At 43.6% G+C, this 14,258-nt stretch overlaps 1 protein-coding gene across 1 annotated transcript in view; it reads left to right on the forward strand.

The window, feature by feature from the left end:
- GALNT16 (polypeptide N-acetylgalactosaminyltransferase 16) overlaps positions 1-14,258 on the forward strand; it is a 212,154-nt gene that overhangs the window by 113,942 nt on the left and 83,954 nt on the right. The window contains exons 4-5 of the mRNA XM_077263246.1: positions 376-443; positions 6,045-6,110. Of these exons, the coding sequence (XP_077119361.1) occupies positions 376-443; positions 6,045-6,110 (134 nt within the window). The remainder of the gene's footprint in view (positions 1-375; positions 444-6,044; positions 6,111-14,258) is intronic.

Here is a 14,258-nt window from a genome sequence, read left to right on the forward strand (position 1 = left end):
GACATGTACAAGCAATAAAGGCAAGGGTGTCAGAACCACGAGGCTCATTCCCTACTTCTTACCGTAAATGTCGCTGTCACATTTGACCGCAGCATCTAAGAGGTTAAACTTATGCTATTGTAATGCACAGCGGATAAGGGATTAAATATGAATTTCCAGTCAACTGCAAAAAAAAAAAAAAGGGATCCAAAATGTCTTGGAATTTTTTGATACTTAATACCAGTGAATGTTTTCGCGGTTGAGACGTCCTGATGGGCACAGATCTAGTTGGCATTAGTTCGGGGCATCGCATTTGGACACGGGATACATTACAGACTCTGTGCATCCTCTGATACAGAGCGTAACTCATGATTCTGTATTTCCTTTCTCTAACAGCGTTTTAATCCGAAGCCCTCCAAGTTTAATACAAGAGATTATTTTAGTGGATGACTACAGTGCTGACCGTGAGTATTTCTTTAAGTTGTATGTATAATATTTTCCGCTTTATACCCTTCTTTTCCCTATATTGATGCTCCTCGGTACAGCGTGAGGGAGATGAGCTAATTCTGCTGTGTGCGTACAGAAGGTGTTATTCTGTGCAGCAGATGGGATCTATTTATGGCTTTTATAGACTTGAGAGTTTGAATCCTACACAGATTCCGATCGCGAAGATGGCATGAAGGTATCCATTGTCGTGTGATTAGACCTAATTTAAAGGGAACTTATCAGTAGGATCAACCCTCCTAAGCCGTCTATATGGGCTTGTAGGTCATAGTAAGCTTAATAAAATGAGACCTTGATATCTGCCATCCGATGTCTAAGGGTACATGTCCACGTTCAGGAAACGCTGCGTGTTTGACGCTGCGTGGGGCCGCAGCGTCAAACACGCAGCGTCCAGATGTTCCAGCATAGTGGAGGAGATTTTTTTAAATCCCCTGTCCACTATGCGTGGAAACACGCATCCGTCGGCCCTGCGACTCCGTACATGCTGCGCGTCTTTTAAGATCGCAGCATGTCCGTTTACCTTGCTGCGCCGCCGCAAGGAATAACACAGGGCCCTATGCGAGGGGTGTGTGATGCCCGGGAGACCGAGGTACCCAGCACCAGATTAATGAGGTCCGTCTCTTGAGGGGGATGTCACTAGTGGCTTGACCCGGTGCTGTGGCCTCAGGCGATGCACAATGTAAGGGATATCATGAAGGAACAGACACTTACTTGATCAGCAGCAGGACCTCTCAGCTGTGATGACCCCGATCCTGGATCGATGGCTATTGTCCAAATGAAAGACTGAGGCGCTGAAACGTTTAACCAGTTCACTTCAACAAAAAGGGATTTGCAACCAATACTTTCACCGGAGTCTGTTTAAGAACTCTGAATTACTTTGATCCTGTCAGGATTTCCACCTCTTATTATGCACAGTTTCTGTATGGCCCTGCTGCTGTTTGTGAACTGGCTGCCGACCCAATCTGTCTCTTCTGTGCTCTGGTTCGACGGACAACCCGAGTCCTTTTTTTGTCGGCTTACCCCCTCTGGGAGTACCACTGAACTCTGTTTCTGCTGATGCCTCTTACCCTGGTGAAGCTGATATCACCTCACTTCGTTCCGGTTGCTGTATTATATATAATGAATATAGCCACGGATCCGGTATCCGTCTCTGCGCCTATTCTGGGTAGAGGTTATTGCTACCCGGTTCTCATAATGTCCTTTTTCTCTATTCCTCTTTTCCTACTATGGGTATCACGGGCCTATAATCCGTCATAGGGCTGTTAGGAGTTCAGTTATACGACCTCTCACTTTCAAATCCTCAACACAACTGCCAGTCCTTTTCTCAGACCAGAATAGATCAAGGGGAGTCTCTGGGGCTCCCCCTTCTGGCCGGAGATGGTAGTGCAGTCTTGCTATTTTAATATTTGTATTTGGTGTCAATAACTATTTTTGTGTCAAATACCCCTAGGGGCGCCACAGGTGCGATGAAGCCGGATGTGTGCAATGAACACATCCGGCATCATCGTGTCCCAGAAGGGGGCGGGGCTTAGCGCCGAGCGGGTTTGCCGCTCCGACGATACCGCCGGCCATCCTGATTGTGGGACACATACCCTTAGGGTATGTGTCCACGTTCAGGAAACGCTGAGTTTTTGACGCAGCGTTGAGCAGCATGCATAAAAAACGCAGCGTCCAGATGTTACAGCATAGTGGAGGGGATTTCATGAAATCCTGTCTCCACTATGCAGTAAAAGACGCATGCGGCACACCCGAGAAAACTCACATGCGGCGCGTCTTTTAAGAACGCAGCATGTCCTTGCATTGCAAAAAAAAAACGCAAGGACAACGCAGGTGACCTGCCAGTGACCTCAGGTGCAGATTTGGTCAGGATTTTACCTGCATAAAATCCTGACCAAATCCTGAAGCAATCCTGAACGTGGACACATACCCTTATTCCAGAGAAATCCAGGTGTTAAAGAGACTCTGTCAGCACAGAATGATTGTTCAACCCAAGTCTGTGCACACTGTGCTTCATTTATATACACCTTCCCACCTGCTTGTTTTCCATCTATCTCCACCCTTCTCTAGCTCAATGAAGCCGGAGCTGTCAATCAAAGATGAGGAAGATGGAGATAAATGGAAACCAAGCATGTGGGGATGGTGTATTGAAACAAGAGGCTCCGCTGTGAAGCACCGAATGGCAGTATTTAGTTTGAACAGTCATTATGTGCTGACAGAGTCCCTTTAAGATCTATGAGCTGGACATAGATCTCCCTGAGAATTTTCCTCCAGAGCTTATTTTAAAGGAAAAAAACATTACCAGTGTGAGACATGTAAATCAGGAGAGCGCAGTGTGTCAGTCATTACATGTCTCACATTGGTGACACCCCCTTTCATTTAAATGTAAGCTCTGGAGGCAGATTTTCAGAGAGATCTATGTCCGGCCCATAGATCTTAACAACTCATTTACATATTAAGAAAAATGTGGATTTTTCTGGAATAAGACATCAAATCACAGATATCAAGGTATCATTTTATTAACTTTTTTAAGGCGTACTCACTTTTGTTTCGGGAGGTGACATTGTAACAATGTCACCGAGTCACTTAAAGCTGCAGTCCATGAACAGAGTCCACCGAGAATACAGTCAGCGAACACCCCGGGCCCCTTGCACATGAAACGGACAGGACAGATATAACCCAGATGAATTACCTCTTCTCTGCAGTCGTTACAGCACAGGCAAACAGGATCCAGGGACTCAGTTAAAATCCAACAGGGATAACTTTTTTTATTGAATGTGTAGAGGAGGTAGTAATAAGTAGAAGGAAGAAAAATGAAATTGCAGCAAATCAACCAACTTTCCTGCTCTTTCCCTAATGACATCCACTGCCGTACCAACAGCAGCCACGGCGGCCAAAAGAGGAGGTAGTCCATATGCCAGAATCTGGACGCTTAAAGTCCCTTCGGCGGGGCACCTCCGTAGTCCTGGTACCCATTTCACTGCCTGTGGGTCTGGGGGCAGCAGTCTTTTCCCTTCCTGGGGTTTGGTCAGCTCCCCACAAAGGAGCACGTCCTGCTGTAGGCAAGCCTGCCTAGGCTCCAACTGAGGAGCAGGAACTTCCTGCTCCTTTTTGGGGCTATTAACCCAACCCTCTGGGATAACCTCTTCTGTGCCTGTCTGTAACATACAGGCAAATATAATGAATTATCAAACATTACTAACACAGCTCAGAACATAGGAATAAATGGGCAATACATTAATATACCAGGCATAAGAAATACAGACATTACTAAACGGGTACACTGTCCAGGTACCACATAACATGTACGGGTCCAGCACATTGGAGAGAGAGAAGCAATGAGGTTCTCTGCCACCTCCTTACAACATCACACCTATAAATGAATGCCGCCTCCCTTGAACAGCAGGTATACTGCACCTGTCTTATACTAATGATGTCATTGGCCTAACTCCCTCCCAGTATGGAGTGGAGTTGAGAATAGGACAGGTGCGCAATACCTGCTGTCAGATCAGCTTGGAGACATCCATAGACTTTTGTCACAACCATAGAAACAGGTTAAAAAAGCCTCCACATCTCCATATAATCTCTATAGACAAACAATTACTTTAAAGGTGATCAGAGGTGTAACTTTAAGCTGGTGGATCCCATGCAAAATCTACAACAGGACCTCCAACTATCACAGGTCTTGAATAGTTTTGGTCATCTTATACGTGCCAGGTGCCTTATGGACTTTGTTGTCCCCTGGGCTCCAAGGAGCAAGTGCAACTCCTGCATCCCCTCCCGAAATATGACAAATATTATCACAAAATGTAGAGTCAGTTCTGTTCCATGATATTCTCATAAAGAAGTAGAATTAATTGAGGACTCTTTTATTGAATTTACTTGATTACTGCATTGACTACAATGGAAGATCTGCTTTACTAGATGGCAAAGTACATTTTTCATTAAATAAAACCACACATTTTGGAGGCCAAAAACGTCCTTTAATACTTTATTGGAAATGATTTTATGAAGCTAAATGGACAGAAAAGTTAAATGACATGTTTTAGATATGGATAGTGCATTCTGAATAATATTAGTCTTTCCACTTATTGACTGGGGCTTTCTGACAGGTAGCACTGACACTCATAGAAATAACTATGCATGCTAGGCCAATCTCAACGTGCATGAACCTCATTTTTACCGCCAGTCTCAAGAATGGTGATACAAAAAGGAACTTAATCAGGACCTAGTATGGATATAGTAAAATTTTACAAGTTTTTATAACTCAAGATCAGGTACTGCATTGCGTCGGTGCTGAAGTAGAGCAGGCAGGGACTATTCATGTAATGAAACCTAATAACTAATGGTTGCTACATCTTGGACGTAACTGCGTGAGGTCGGAACGTGGAACTGGTTGGTAGGAAATAAAATACAGCAAATGAAAAATATTAGAAACATGCAAGAAATGGCTTAAAGGGATTTCTCATTAGGACAACGGTTCCTGAAAATGAAAACTACAGAAGGTCCCAATTCTGTAACCTCTTCAATCAACCAGGGAATATTTCTGCAAGCCATACATTTACTATGTTATTACTATATTATCCTGTAGACATTTGAAAAACGTCTGCTGCTCGAACCACAGGCAACATGAATCTGAGCCTGGCGTCGCTAAAGACCTGATTAGTCCGGTGCGGCCCCTGCCGACTTCCTCCCACCCCAGTTAATTGACAGGTCTTTATATACACACGGTAGACATCTGTCAATCGCCTGTAGAGAGGTGGCGGGGGAGAAGCCGGCCCTGGGGCCGCAATGGACTGATCAGGTCTTTCCCTGTAGTCCTCATTTGATTCGTTAAAACAATGTGTAATCTAAAACACTGCAGCATTTCAGAGAAATCCTACACCGCCCCACTGCAGCCAGGCATGTTTTTCTCGAAAATGGGACAGCATATGCAGGGGCTATAACTAAAGACCTTATTCCTCTGGTGGGGCCCCAGCTGACTTCCTCCAATACCAGTTTATTGACAAGTCTTTCTCTATGGGAGAGATCTGTCCATCACCTGTAGCGAGGTGGGGAGAAGCCACCAAGGGCCACACCAGGCTGATCGGGTCTTTCCCCATCTGATTATTAAAACCATATTTATTCTGAAACGTCACAGTATTTCAGACAAATCACGCTGCCAGGCTTTGATCCATGCCACCCGCAGTTCAGGCAGCATGGATCCATCGACAGCTTCCCTATAATGTATCCCGCAATGTTCAGCACTTTAGATGGCATCTGCCCAGATCTGTCTGCAGACAAGTTGTGCATTAGATGGATCTGTAATGGAGTGTGGCTTCTGCGTGAATGACCTGATGAGGAGAGATGAAGGCGTTCGCCATGTGAAGTGGCTTCTATCTGAGCAGATGAGCATGAGTGCACTTTAGCTGAGAGGATTAGGGCTGTCAGTCTGATTAATACGATAATAAGTGAAAGCAGATTCTTCCTATGGAAACACTCTGGAGAGTTAATTTTTTTTTTTTTTTCCAGGCGAATCATAATTACAATGTGCCAATTGTTTGTTTCTTGTCTTCTTTTCACAGCCGATGACTGCCAGTTCCTCACGAAGATACCCAAGGTTAAATGCTTGAGAAACAACAGGAGAGAAGGTGCGAAATAAAAATATTATGGTGCATCATAATAATTATTGAGATTCCTCTCCGAGTCTGACTTCGTTCAATCAAATGTGGAAATTCGCTTGCAAATTGCAGCCGCGATTGTGTGTGTTTTTGCTCTTCTGCTGCCGGGCACACGAGCTCGGTGCCATGTGTCTGGTTGTGTCTGCCTTCTGCTGACCTTGTTTTTAATGCTCTTTGTGGGAAATCTCTCATGTTCACCAGAACTTTGCACGCAGACATCGGACTTGGAAAACCTTTGAGATAAATGGCGCTTAGAAAAACTGTTCCGTCTCGACAGGTTCTCTTAGCGAGGATCCTCACCGTGGTCCACTTTTTGCACTGGTTCTCCACTCCAGGCTGTTCTAGGGAGGGGTACTGGTATTTCAATGGGGGTTGTTGAGGTAATGTATGAGGTAAAATAGGGATCAGGACAGACATTGTTCAGCCTGTCACTCAGTAATTCTATTTTAAACCACTACAGTCATTTTCTTTAAAGCTTTAAGCCTCCTGTTCACATTGGATGGCTGTCAGCCGAACTAGGGCATTGTCTCCCTTAGGGCTCATTCAGACGTCCGTCTTTTACATACGAGTGCAATCCATGTTTTTCATGGACAGCACTGTACCTATAATAGTGAATGTGGCTGTCCACATGTACTGGATTTTTTGTGGATTGCGGAGGCATGTCCAATTTTGTTTGGAGCATCTGATCAAACTCGTCAGTGCAAGTCTGTGAAAAAAATCGGATTGCACTCGTATGCCAAACTGTTTTTCACAGATTTCTAGAGATGAAAAGATAGACCAAACTCTGTTGTTAAAAACTTACCTTCTAACCTAACGCTGATGAAACGGATGAAAAAAGTAATTGATGAAACTCAGATTGATTTTCTAGTACGAGAAAATTACTGACGTCTGAATGAGCCCTTACACTGTAACACTCACTCAGCCAACCTCTCCTGTGTTCTCTATGAGAGAGCCAATGTCAGACATCTCTGGCGGTGGCTTATATAAGGGAGAACAAAAGGATCAGTAGGATTTACCCTCGTAAGGCTACTTTCACACTAGCGTCGGTACGGGGCCGTCGCGCTGCGTCGGCCCGACATACCGACGCATACTGTGCAAGTGCTGCACAACAGGGGCAGTGGATGCTGTTTTTCCACGCATCCGCTGCCCCATTGTGAGGTGCAGGGAGGTGGGGGCGGAGTTCCGGCCGCGCATGCGCGGTCGGAAATAGCAGGCTGTCGGCACTAAAAAACGTTACACGATTGCGACGTGTGTCAATACGTCGCAATGCATCGCTAATGTTATTCTATGGGCAAAAAACGCATCCTGCAGATGACTTTGCAGGATGCGTTTTTTCGCCAAAACGACGCATTGCGACGTATGCAAAAAAACGCTAGTGTGAAAGTAGCCTTAGCCGTCTATTTGGACATGCAGGTCATAGAAAGCTAAATAAAACGATACCTTGATACCTGGGACCCGATGTCTTATACCAGAGAAATCGACTTAATTCTTAATATGTACAGTAAATGAGCTTTTAAGATCTATGGACTGGACACTGATCTCTATGACCGGCCCATAGATCTTTATGGTTCATTTACATATTAAAAAAAAATTGGATTAATCTGAAATAAGACATCGGATTGCAGCTATCAACGTATCGTTTTATTCAACTTTCTATGACCTGCATGCCCATATAGACGGTTTAGAAGGCTTGATCCTGCTGACAAAATCCATTTAACTTCCCCAACAATCAATATTCGGGGGCCATCATACAAAATACTGTATAGTGAACCCGTCATTATTGGCGTATTTTGGGCAACATTAGTCTAATGTGTATGGGGGGGTTTAAATAGTAGGAACGGTACAGATTGTATTCAACTTCACAGCAAGGGAAAATGAGAGTTTAGGTTTAACATCCTCTCTATATTAATGGACCGTCAGATCTCCGCAGATGGGTGGTATTTCCCCGGGGAGCCAAATGCGGTTACATTACCATGATGTGCATGGTTGTTATTTCTGAATAAGGGGAGAAAGTATTACAACTTATCTAAAGAAAGAAATAGAAATGGACCTGTAAAGTAATTTCTTCCTGAGCTAATCCTCTAGTGCCAAGAGCGAAGTACTGATTGAGGTCCTGTGTTTAGCTCATCACGGGGTTGTCATACAGAAAAAGAGGGTTGTTTGTCCTCAAATAGACCTAAAGATGTCCCTCTCGGGAATTGTGCATTTAGGATTAACAAATTCACAAAAAATTGAAATATGTAGTGCGTGCTGAGTGCCGACCTCTTCTAGGCTTCATACTAAAAAGTGCTTGTAATTGTTCCAATTTCTCCAGGTGATTGGATTTTGATCGAATTTTTGTTCCATTAGCACAAACTCGATGTTCTGTGAAAATACATTCCAGCGTGTGGGAAAACATACTGACATTCACTATATAAGCTGCTTACATCATATCGGATGTACGACGTCCGGATAACCATCTATGCATGATAAATACGCACAGTCTAATAGCATGACACTAATATAAAATGGCCTGTTGTGTATTTTGTGAATTTTTTTGGGGGAAGGAGTTAACATGTCTTCTTGGGTTTGATTTTCGATGGAAACTTTATCATTTTCTTGACTTAGGGTATGTGCACACGTTGCAGATTTGCCTGCGGATTTTTCTGCACTAAATCCGCAGCTCTTTGCAGAAAACGCAGGTGCGTTTTTGATGCGTGTTTTGCGCGGTTTTGATGCGGTTTTTTGATGCGTTTTTGTATGCGTTTTTGAAAGCTAAATAAAGATGTATTATTGAACAAAAAAAAAGATTTGTGATGTCATGTCTTGTCCAACCTCCTCTTTTACATTTGTCCAATCCACACTCCATTACACACATAGATAGATAGGTGCAGGATTTTAATCAACCCACTTGTCTGGGCGACGTTTCGGCTACAAATGAGCCTTTCTCAAGCAGAGAAAGGCTCATTTGTAGCCGAAACGTCGCCCAGACAAGTGGATTGATTGAAATCCTGCACTTTATCCCACTGAAACAATAGAGTGCTGCCTCTTTTTTTGAATGTAGATAGATATATGGATAGTTAGGCTACTTTCACACATCAGGTTTTTGCCGACAGATCCTTTTTTTTCTCATAGAGTTGTATTAGTGCCGGATTGCGCCTGATGGCCTTACGTTTCATCCGTTTTTTGCCGGATCCGTCAAAAGAAACTGTTTCTGGCGGACGGAGAAAACGTACAGAGGAAAGTTTTTTCTGTCCGGCGAAAAAACGTGCAGCGACGGATCCGGCGAAAAACGTATGAAACTGAGATGTGAAATGATGAATCCGGCCTCCGAATCTGGTTTTTCATGCATTTTTTCCATTGAAATCATGCACATTTTCCGTTCTCTCTCTCGCTCTCTCTCTCTAAAAAAAAAAAAAGGATCAGTTGCAATCGTTTTTTCGAAAATTCGCCCGACCCTGCCTGACGGAAACAAACTGATGTGTGAAAGTAGCTTAACTATCCATATATCTATCTGCATCTATCCATCAGGCAGAATCCGGCGAATTTTTGAAAAAACGGATCCGTTGCAAATTGTGAAAAACTGATGCAACTGATCCGTTTTTTTGAGAGAGAGAGAACGGAAGATGTGCATGATTTCAATGGAAAAATGCATTAAAAACCGGATTCAGAGGCCGGATTCATCATTTCACATCTCAGTTTCATACGTTTTTCGCCGGATCCGTCGCAGGGCATTTTTTCACCGGACAGAAAAACCGTTCTTCTGTACGTTTTCTCCATCCGCTTGAAACAGCTTTTCTGACAGATTCGGCAAAAAATGGACGAAACATGTGGCCATCAGGCGCAATCTGGCGCTAATACAAAAAAAAAAAGCACGGATCCATTTTTTTCAAAACTCGCCGGATTGTGCCTGACGGCAAAAACCTGATGTGTGAAAGTGGCCAGATAGATACTGTATATGGATAGATATATCTACACTATGTTCCAAATTATTATGCAAATGACATTTTTCTCGGATTTTCCTAAATGGTCGGTGCAAATGACAGTCAGTCTAATAAAAGTCATCGCCCGTTAGAGTATACATCGAATTTTATTGAAGAAACCTCCCAATGATAACAGTATAATCTCCAAAATGAATAAAAACTCAAAATGCACTGTTCCAAATTATTAGGCACAGTAGTATTTCTAAACATTTGATATGTTTTAAAGAACTGAAAATGCTCATTTGTGGAATTTGCAGCATTAGGAGGTCACATTCACTGAACAAAAAAGCTATTTAACTCCAAAACATCCTAACAGGCCAAGTTACATGTTAACATAGGAGCCCTTCATTGATATCACCTTCACAATTCTTGCATCCATTGATCTTGTGAGTTTATGGAGAGTTTCTGCTTGTATTTCTTTGCATGAAGTCAGAATAGCCTCCCAGAGCTGCTGTTTTGATGTGAACTACCTCCCACCCTCATAGATCTTTTGTTTGATGATCCTCCAAAGGTTCTCTATAGGGTTGAGGTCAGGGGAAGATGGTGGGCACACCATGAGTTTATCTCCTTTTATGCCCATAGCAGCCAATTACTCAGAGGTATTCATTGTCATGCATGAAGATGATTTTGTTCCTGAAGGCACGTTTCTTCTTTTTAGACCATGGAAGAAAGTTGTCAGTCAGAAACTCTATTTACTTTGCTGAGGTCATTTTCACACCTTCAGGAACCTTAAAGGGCCCTACCAGCTGGCTCCCCATGATTCCAGCCCAAAACATGACTCCTCCACCTCCTTGCTGACGTCGCAGCCTTGATGGGACATGGTGGCCATCCACCAACCATCCACTACTCCATCCATCTGGACCGTCCAGAGTTGCTCGACACTCATCAGTAAACAAGACTGTTTGAAAATTAGTCTTCATGTATGTGTGGGCCCACTGCAACCGTTTCTGCTTGTAACACTGTTTAGGAGTGGCCGAATAGTAGGTTTATGCACCACAGCAAGCCTTTGAAGGATCCTACACCTTGAGGTTCGAGGGACTCCAGACGCACCAGCAGCTTCAAATAACTGTTTGCTGCTTTGTAATGGTATTTTGGCAGCTGCTCTCTTAATCCAATGAATTTGTCTGGCAGAAAACTTCCTCATTATGCCTTTATTTGCATGATCTCTGTCTGTGCTCTGTTTCAGTCACAAATCTCATCAGAGTATGATGATCACTCTTAAGTTTTCGTGAAATATCTAATTTTTTCATACCTTGTCCAAGGCATTGCACTATTTAACGCTTTTCAGCAGCAGAGAGATCCTTTTTATTTCCCATATTGCTTGAAACCTGTGACCTGCATAATAATGTGGAACATCATTTTTGAGTAGTTTTCCTTTAATTAGAATCACCTGGAAAACTAATTATCACATGTGTTTAAGATTGATTTCAGTGATTCATTGAGCCCTGAGACACAATACCATCCACGAGTTTATTTGAAAAACAAAACAATTAAATCTTTATGACACTTAAATCCAATTTGCATAATAATTTGGAACACAGTGTATGTATCTACAGATATATCTATCTATCTATAAATATATCTATAGATCGATATAGCCATAGTTATATCTATAGATATATCCATAGTTATATCTATAGATATATCTATACATATATCCATAGATATCCATGTATAGATAGATTTATCTATGTATATATCAATAGATATATTCATAGATATATGATAGCGCGGCCTATGTTTGTTAATGAACGTTTAATTTAAAAAAAAAAAAAAAACGGAAAAAAATGGCGTGGGCTCTAGCGCAATTTTCTGTGCCAGTGGGGGAAAGCCGACGGCCGGCTGCCAATATTTGTAGTAGCCTGGGAAAGGGGTAATACCCATGGCCCCTCCCAGGCTATGAATATCAGCCCGCAGCTGTCTGCGTAGCCTTTACTGGCTATTAAAATAGGGGGACCCCCCCAAAAAATGACGTGGGGTCCCCCTATATTTTATAGCCAGAAAGGCTATGCAGACAGCTGCGGGCTGATATTCATAGCCTAGGAAGGGACCATGGATATTGGCCCCCCCCGGCTGCAAATACCAGCCCCCAGCCGCCCCAGAAATGGCGCATCTGTGAGATGCGCCAATTCCGGCACTTACCCCCTCTCTTCCCACTCCCGAGTAGCGGTGGGATATGGGGTAATAAGGGGTTAATGTCACCTTGCTATTGTAAGGTGACAGTAAGCCCAGTTAATAATGGAGAGGCGTCAATAAGACACCTATCCATTATTAATCCTAGAGTAGTGAAAGAGTTAAAAAATAAATAAAGGCACAGCGAGAAAAAAGTATTTTAATATTCTTAATTTAACCACACTTACCATACTCGATCGCCTGTAAAAAATTAAAAATAATAAACCGTATACTCCCTGTCCGACGCAGTCCAATTAATAACGAGTGTCCCACGACGATCTCCCCTATAGAACAGTGACATCGGCTGATGTCCCTGCTCTATAGACCTTCAGTGACACACTGACAGGAGACAATGGCTCCTGCAGTGCATCACTGAGGTTACCTTCCGTCATTGTATTCCTGGAGCCCCTGGAGAGCGGTCGCATCAGCTGATGCTGCTGCTCTCCACAGGAGATCATCGTGGGACACTCGTTTTAATTGGATTTCTGCGGATCAGGGAGTATAGTGTTTGTTTATTATTTTAATATTTTTTACAGGTGACACTGGCTTCGTGGAACAAGGTGACAAGGTGATGGTGAGTATGTACTCTGTTATATGTACTGTATGTCTATATGTATGTATTGTATGTAATGTATGAATGTACTGTATATATGTATTGTATGTTATATGTTGTATGTACTGTGATATGTTATATGTTGTATGTTATATGTTGTATGTACTGTTATATGTTGTATGTCCTGTTATATGTTGTATGTTATATGTTGTATGTACTGTTATATGTTGTATGTTCTGTTATATGTTGTATGTTGTATGCTATATGTTATATGTTGTATGTTCTGTTATATGTTATATGTTCTGTTATATGTTGTATGTTATATGTTGTATGTTCTGTTAATATGTTGTATGTTATATGTTCTGTTGTATGTTATATGTTATATGTTGTATGTACTGTTATATGTTGTATGTTCTGTTATATGTTATACAGTATGTTGTATGTTCTGTTATACGTTGTATGTTATATGTTCTGTTATATGTTGTATGTTATATGTTATATGTTGTACTGTTATATGTTGCATGTTCTGTTATATGTTGTTTGTTCTGTTATATGTTGTATGTTATATGTTGTATGTCCTGTTATATGTTGTATGTTATATCTTATATGTTGTATGTTGTATGTACTGTTATATGTTGTGTTATATGTTTGTGATTTTTTTTACATTCAACACATTAGCCGGATGAAGGGACTACTACTGTCCCATCATTGGCTAATGTGTCAATCACTGTCATTGTAGCAGGCATAGCCCAATGGGACTTGTAGTCCCATCGGACGATGCCTGCGCACACACACAAAGACCCCCGAGAGCCCCACACAGACCCCCGGCAGCCTGCACAGACCCCCGGCAGCCCGCACAGACCCCAGAGAGGCCCGCACAGACCCCTGAGAGCCCCGCACAGACCCCCGACAGCCCCACACAGACCCCCGACAGCCCCGCACAGACCCCAGGCAGGCCCGCACAGACCCCAGGCAGGCCCGCACAGACCCCAGGCAGGCCCGCACAGACCCCAGGCAGGTCCGCACAGACCCCCGGCAGGCCCGGACAGACCCCCGAGAGCCCCGCACAGACCCCGAGAGCCCCGCACAGACCCCCGAGAGCCCCGCACAGACCCCCAAGAGGCCCGCACAGACCCCTGGCAGGCCCGGACAGACCCCCAAGAGCCCCGCACAGACCCCGAGAGCACCATACAGACCCCCGAGAGCCCCGCACAGACCCCCAAGAGGCCCACACAGACCCCTGACAGCCCGCACAGATGACCGAGAGGCCCTCACAGACCCCCGACAGCCCACACAGACCCCGCCCGCACACCCAGACACGCATAGTCTCCGCCCACACTCCACCCACACTCCATCCTCCTGATCTGCAGTGTTTCACCCGCAGCTAAACCGCAGATCTTTTTTATATCTGCGGTTTTGCTGCGGATGTGC

Source organism: Ranitomeya variabilis, chromosome 1 (genome assembly GCF_051348905.1).
Source record: "Ranitomeya variabilis isolate aRanVar5 chromosome 1, aRanVar5.hap1, whole genome shotgun sequence".
In the NCBI taxonomy this organism is placed as follows: domain Eukaryota; kingdom Metazoa; phylum Chordata; class Amphibia; order Anura; family Dendrobatidae; genus Ranitomeya; species Ranitomeya variabilis.